The 7467-nt window shown below is 29.7% G+C and overlaps 2 protein-coding genes across 2 annotated transcripts in view; both read right to left on the bottom strand.

Moving 5' to 3' along the window:
* The window catches only part of LOC108723453 (uncharacterized), an 18969-nt gene extending 17059 nt beyond the window's left edge, over positions 1 to 1910 (bottom strand). Inside the window, exon 1 of the mRNA XM_018449234.1 lies at positions 1717 to 1910. Coding sequence (XP_018304736.1) covers positions 1717 to 1732 — 16 coding nt within the window. The 5' untranslated portion in view covers positions 1733 to 1910. The remainder of the gene's footprint in view (positions 1 to 1716) is intronic.
* Positions 1911 to 3418: 1508 nt separating this feature from the next.
* Positions 3419 to 6231, bottom strand: LOC108723452 (uncharacterized). Its single transcript, XM_018449233.1, has 2 exons — positions 5782 to 6231; positions 3419 to 3520 (listed from the first exon to the last, which is right to left on the bottom strand). Exons 1-2 carry the CDS (start codon positions 6229 to 6231, stop codon positions 3419 to 3421), a joined length of 552 nt encoding a protein of 183 aa, XP_018304735.1.
* Between the last annotated feature and the right edge of the window lie 1236 nt (positions 6232 to 7467).

Genomic DNA, 7467 nt, shown 5'->3' with positions numbered 1-7467 from the left:
CATTTTACAATTTTCGCAATAGTTAACAAGATATTAATTACTAAAAATTGTTGAAAATTGGTCTCCAATAATTTTTTACTCAAATAATATTAATTTTACAGAAAAACTGAAAGAGACAAAAATTGTTTATTTTCTACTCATAAAGCTTTAAGAATTTTTTCAGAATTTTTTATCAACTGTTTAGTACTGCATTTTCTTATTTTTACCAACATGAGAAAATACGGTATTAAAAAATTTTGAAAAAATTCTGAAAAAATTCTCAGAATCTTATGAGAAGAAAATAAATAATTTTTGTCTCTTACAGTTTTTCTGTAAAATTAATATTATTTGAGTAAAAAATTATTGGAGACCAATTTTCAATAATTTTTATTAATTAATATCTTGTTAACTATTGCGAAAATTGTAAAATGGTAGAAGACTTTTCTTCTCAGTGTAGTCCATTATGCCTTTATGCGAAAGATTTTTCATTACTTTCCAAACACCTTGTATATGCAGGGTTAGCAAGTATTTATAATGCATTACTTGTAACACACATCATTATCATTACAAGTTACTTTTTTCGGTAACGAATGGGTGACAACATTACATTTATTTTTGAGTATCGTTCATAGTAACACAATTACATTTTTGGGATAATGACAACGATTTCACTAGTTTAAATTAAACTTTTACAAAAATATTTATTACTTGTGCAAATAATATTTTATTACTTTTATTAATATTTTATTAATATATAAAATTTTAATTTTTAATATTACTTTATTATAAAATTTGTAAATAAATATTATAAAACGCTATTTTACATAAAAATCGAGACGAACAAAAAAATTAAATAACTTTTAAACAATAAAAGAATTATGCTCAAATTTTACATAGATACTCATTGTCAGATGTAATAATACAACCCGTAAAATTTGTATTAAATTTCTACTAATTTAAAAATAGGTATTAAATATCCTTAAGTTTTATGCTATCTAAGTTTTTTTTATGTTAAATTACTTTATTATCCAGCGAAGTTATTCTTTTTTATTAACGATTCTTTTGTCAATATTTAAAGAAATTATATTTGTTTCTAAAAATTTTTTATACGATTATGTGCCTAATAATAAATTTCTAGTTTCAAACGTGTATTGTATATATAATTCGTGTTTTGTATAATTCACAATTTCAACGTACATTCCTAGATATGAACCATTAATAGTGACCACATTAATGCTTATCCGAACGGAAACCGCATTTTTATTGGTGGTCAGCAACCTCATCTAACAAACAGAACCTTCAATTTTTTGTAGTCTGCAAAAAAAGCCAATTTCAAGAATCTTTATATTAGTCTTCGAACTCATTGTACCTTTTACTTTTACATTTAGCTTTCACATTTTTTTGTAAAATTTCGTGTGATAGAATTTAATTTTTTAATGTAGATTTTTTTAACAGCACATTAAAATAATTTCATAACTTATTTAAAAACTTTATATTTTCCAATCGCGGAATGCAGGGATTTTTAAATTTTTGAATAACAAATTTGAAGAGTGTAATTATTTTAATTAGGCAATTAGTTGAGATATTGCATTTGAACAAATATTATCCGATTAATAGTAAGATAGGTCTTTATTATTACATTTCTGTCATCATTTAATAATTTCAGAAAAAAGTTGAAAAGAATATAAATTTCTGAAATCTACTAATATGTTATGAATAAGAAGATATATTACTTACTCAATTGGAGCCACATAATCGATAAATCACTGCGCAATCTTGCGTTAGGACTTGTAGCCTCTGCGGATAGAATTTACGAATTTAACGTACGTGATTTTCGTGATTTTACTTTATAATGCGCCCGGTGAGCAGACCGGTTGCGCTATGACCAGTGTACAGATCAAAACCGGTCAGCATCTGACGATCCAATGGATTATAGAACCCATCCGCGAGAAAGAGTAGTGGGAATACGCAGCAACACGCGAGCGCAGAGAGACGCGCGGGGAAATCGCACCAACAGGAGGAGGAAACAGTGAACATGACTCAGGATCGCAAACGATTCTCTACACGTGTTAAAATATATTGATAACACTAGCATGTGCACAAGTAATACATACGTATGCATTATCAAACTTCTGCGGAATCGTGTAGAAATGAGAAAAGAATCTCGTGATAAAGGAAATTTCAGGTTCTACAATTATACATGTAACTAAAAATGAGCTGCTAAGATGGAGATTTTTGAAAACAATAAATAATAATAAAAGATTAAGTAATAGTGTTTATGAATAATAATAATAATAATAAATTAAAAGGTTTCTGTTGTAACCATGGGAATGCAATCGCAATTAAGCTGAGAGTAATCGAATTTAATTTTTAAATTCTACTCAGATTTCTGTGTGTGTGTACAAAGAGATATAATATAAATGTAAAGGAATTAAAAATTATTTACAAATATACATTTAAAAAATACAATGACATTGTTTAATATATTCGCAAAAAATAAATTATTAGTTGGTTACATGTAAAACAAATTGGTTATATGTAAAAACAATTAAAGAAAGATAATACGAGCAAATCGAGAATTAGATAAAGTAAAAATATATTTATTCTCAAATAAATGTAAAAAGAATAATAAATTAATATAAATGTTTCGATTGTATTAACTCTTTCTCAGCATATAAGTTAATTATTAAAAAAAAAGAATCAAGACAAAATCATAAAAATGAAATATTAAACCATTAATTATAGATATTTAACTGTCTAATTAAATATTTAATTAACTTCTAGTGTTGCTCCTTAATGTTCTCCTTTATAGCTATAAAACCAAAGAACGCGTAACGGTGACTTATGTGTGACGTTAATATTTCTACTAAGAGAGACTTCGGAATACCTAGAATTTTGTATCACCTGGCAAGATTGTTCGATAACACAATCAAGCGTGACGACGTTCAAGTGAATATATGGGAAACAACCGCATTGATTTTAAAACAAACAAAAATTCCCGACAATTAAAAATGATATCATGCTTTGTGAGCGTGTGCAGGATGCGGGAATTATAGACATTAAACACTTATTCGTGATGACGCCGTCAAATAGAAATATAAATTGACAAGAAATGCTTCATATTGATATCATTTATAATGAAAATGTTTTGTGTACAAATATATCATTATGCGAATATCATCGTCTGACACGTATAAAATTTCCTCGCAATACAAAAAAGCCAAATACAAACATAGATATAACACTATAAAAAGATTGTATAAAGTACTTAAAAAATTATATAAAGGATTGTAAAAAAGTATACAAAATAATGATAAATAAATTAGACGTTAAATGTGAAAAATATAGTAAAAGAATAATAATAAAACTGAAAAAATACATAAATAGTATTAAAAAGTATTCGCATTATTTATTTTTATTATTTATTTTTAATCAATCCCTAATCTTGTTGTTTATTATAATAGTCCATCGCTTTGAAGACTGCCGAGCTGATATCATCCAAGTAATTCGACGTCACGTACGCACGGTTCAAACGTCTTGTCTGCGCAAACAATCAAATCATTAAGTCTACAGGTAATTATTTAAGGGAGCTTTCTAGCAAGAGACATGGGCAATACAAAGTGACACAGTGTTCAACACAGTGTGCTTTCTACGACACAACATATAAATTTACGCAGTCGAAAAGGATGCTTTCTAGCAACGTACACAAGCAGACACTGTATAACACAGTATACGATTTCGTGCTTTCCAACTATGACATAAGTTGATACTGTGTTCAATTGTCGTCATTTTTACCTCACGATACTAAATTTTTACATTTCGTTATTTTTTTAGGAGTAATATTTTGATAAGAGTTTCAAAATTTCATTCGATAATTAATATTTTGATACATGTATTGTATGAGACCTTTTCCTTTATTTCACTATGGTGGTAAAGTAAAAAGACTAAGCAACGTTTTAACTACAAGTCGACTGTATGTATCATACAGTGTATGACTGTGTTCCGTTGCTAGAATTAAAGTGTATCAAATACATGGCTATCAACTATTTAGAATAGATAAAACAATTTCAGAGTGTTAAAAATGTAGCAGTTCTTTTAAACAACAAATAACATTATACAGAGTACTCTTGTGTCACACTGTGTTTAAGTCTCCTAATTGAAAAACTTCTTAAATAAATATCGAAACTCACACTTGCATATTCATTCATTATTCATAAAAATAATTAACATTATTTGTCTATTCGCGGTGCATTAGAATTAAGAATTATTCTGTATAATTAACGAAATATAAATATGGCATAAGCAATATAAAAATCAATTAATTCTGATCGAAGATTTACGGGAACATAAATAAAATAACATTGATTGATTACGCTCTTATTATTATTATTACTTTTAGATTTAGTTGCACTGTTAGCGTGCTAAGCTCATTGCCTTTTCATAGACACTCTATTATTACTTTTGTTATTAAGTGGTTTTTGAGAAAAGAAAAATAATTAATTCAAATTTTAATATAATTAAGGTATGCGTCACATCACAAAGCATTACTAAAAATATCATAGATTGTTTGATGCTAACTATCTATGTAAAATTTAATCGCAATTCTTTTATTGGTTTAAAAATTACATGATTTTTTATTTACCTTGATTTTTATGTAAAATCGCACTTCATAATACTTACTTACAAATTTGATAAGGAAGTAACATTACAATTAAATCAAATTTTTATATATATGGGGGACCGAAGCTAAGTAGACACTTTTTTTTCAATTGCAAATTTCAATAACAAAATAAACGATTTTAGTCAAATGATTATTAGCGTTTTATAGAGTGATTATAAGACTACAAGATGGCAATAAAAAATTTTGGTGTTTGCAACTTCATTTCATCTATATACACATAAGATGATGTGATCTCGGAAAATGAAATCTCAAAAATTACTTTTGACTATCAAAAACACGTTTGGCTACCTAAACATAATAACGCGGAACCTAAACTAACCAAACTTCGTTGGTAAAGAAGACACACGAGATGTTATCTACAATATAAATTGGTAACTCGTAAGATATATTTTTGCCACTCAAAATTCAAATGCCAGCTTAGCCCCGGTCTCCCTCTACTAATAAAATTAATAAATATTCGGGAAAAATTTGGGTTCACTTACTTTTTAAAGTTATTTTAAAGAACATGCCTCATCAAATTTGCAAATAAGTACTACAAAACACGATTTTACATAAAAATCAAGGCAAACAAAAAAATTAAATATTTAAACCAATAAGAGAATTAAACACAAATTTTATACAGATACTCAGACCTAATAGTAGAACAATCTATGAAAATTTTATATTTTTAATAATGCTTCGAAATGTGACACATCCCTAATAGCAAAGGATCACATTCATGTCACAATACAGTCACAATAGTCAGGAAGAAGATATGATGTCACTGTTAGATTGTCATAACAAAATAACACATGTTACAAAGACATTCGCACATCACCATGACATAACCATAATGATTGTGACGTAATTATGACGATTTTTGCTATGGGGGATACATCTTTAAAGAAATCGCTCTAAAAATTTGTTCAATAAACATCGTGTTAAATAAATACCAATATTATTTTGAAAAAAAGTCAAAAATTTCTCGGTTCAAGATCAACATTTTTTTAAATTTATAAATTAAGTTCTTATTAAGATTTATCCGTTATGATAAAGATGGATGATAATTATTCAAATTTTGAAAGTGTTTTGAGATCTATCCAAAAAGAAAAAAATGAATAAATGAATATATTCTGTTTTACCTTGTTATTTTTCCAAAAGTTGTTTTCTCCAAAGACTTTGTCGCAGATAGGCCATTGCAAACAAATGTAGTTTAATAAGGATGTACCGAGAAGAACTACCATCAACACTTGCAACGCATAGATGCCATAAGTCCTGGCATGCTGAAGGAAAGATTTACTGGTGGAAGTATCCAACAAGCTGGTACTGTTGGTAGATGGTGATATAGTAGTAATAGTCTGAGGCACATTCGTTACCGGAGCGGTAGATTGCCCGATCTGATTCACATTGCTCAGATAGACCGGATAGGTAGGATAGGGGTAGGGAGTTTGTGTATTGTTATAATTTGTGCTCGGTACCGCTGGTGCCGGTAGTGTCGTTGGTACCTGTCTGATCTGCCTGCTCACATGCGACATAGTGTTTCGTACACATGCAACAGCAAGTAAACAAATGATCACTGCAGGAAATTTCATCTTTTCTCACTTTGTAGAACTAGAAAAATTTAGAAAAAGCGCTTCAAAACTATTTGAAAAGAAGAAATAAATAAATACTTAACTCAATAACCTATCAGTTATTATTTAATGTTAAATTATAATTGCAATGCAACGTTGTTTCTTTAATTATTCAATTGTTATCTGTTTAGTTATTAATTTAGTTTTATGGAATTTCGTACGTACGAGATACTGCTCGTTCAACGATCTCGATCGAGGTAATTTCGCTCGGCAAGAATTTGGAACTGCAACACGAGAACTTGCGTTCAGTTCTTATATACTTTTCATTTGTACAAAGTTCCTCTATACAAATGGGAGGAGCTTCCAAAAGCATTCCAAGGCTCGTACGTACTCTGGGGTGGTGTGGGATTCGATCTGAACGAATTGCTTAGCAACCCGTCCAGATTGCCTGCCCATTAAAAACTCGCCCACATCAACCTTCAGACCTTTTTAAAAGAGAGATCCAGAAGGCCGTGTAAGGCACAACTTTAGAGTCCTCCCCGAGATCCTTGCAGGGATTTTCTCCCCGTAGGGCTCCATCCAGGAAACTCCATTTTCTTCTTTAGATAGGGTCTTTAGATACACTAGGCCCAAATAGATCAGCTATTGCTGTGGTGTTCTCATTTGTACCTGGCCAAACGTAACTTTACTGATATGTCTTCTGTCCATTTGTTCTAATGGTTTCATCTTCGTATCTAAAAAGAAATCTTTGCGCATTCTGTACCTGTGGTTCATCGATATCTTGTCAGACTGTCCTATGTCATCGGTATCTATGTCATTCTATTCACTCATGTTTCCAGATAAATATGGCGTTTACATTAGATAGACGTATTATTCTATACAACAGCGATATGAATAAGCCAACTGATATTTTTAATAAATTTCATGCTATAACATTGCACAATTATTTTATGCACAACTTGTCTCTTATGTTGAAAATAATAACATTGCTCAACATCATTTTTCAATACGGGTGTGAATATATCCAAATAGCCAAACGTGCAAAAGTCACAGCTGAACAGACTGTGATTTCTAGTAGTTTAGATATCGTACTGGCATTGTGCAAGTCAATGTTGTCAGATTTTAGTTACTGCTTCAAATTAACAGTGCTAGCATTTAATCAAAATTGCGTACTGTAACTTTAAAAACGCACGGTGCTGTTACGCGTGTCGGGTTTCTTACCGAATTCATGTGCTCGTTCTAAGCTCACACGTAGAT

The sequence above is a fragment of the Mycetomoellerius zeteki genome, unplaced genomic scaffold (genome assembly GCF_001594055.1).
Source record: "Mycetomoellerius zeteki isolate Tzet28-1 unplaced genomic scaffold, Tzet1.0 scaffold241, whole genome shotgun sequence".
Lineage (NCBI taxonomy): Eukaryota > Metazoa > Arthropoda > Insecta > Hymenoptera > Formicidae > Mycetomoellerius > Mycetomoellerius zeteki.
This window is presented reverse-complemented; position numbering and strand designations above follow the sequence as displayed.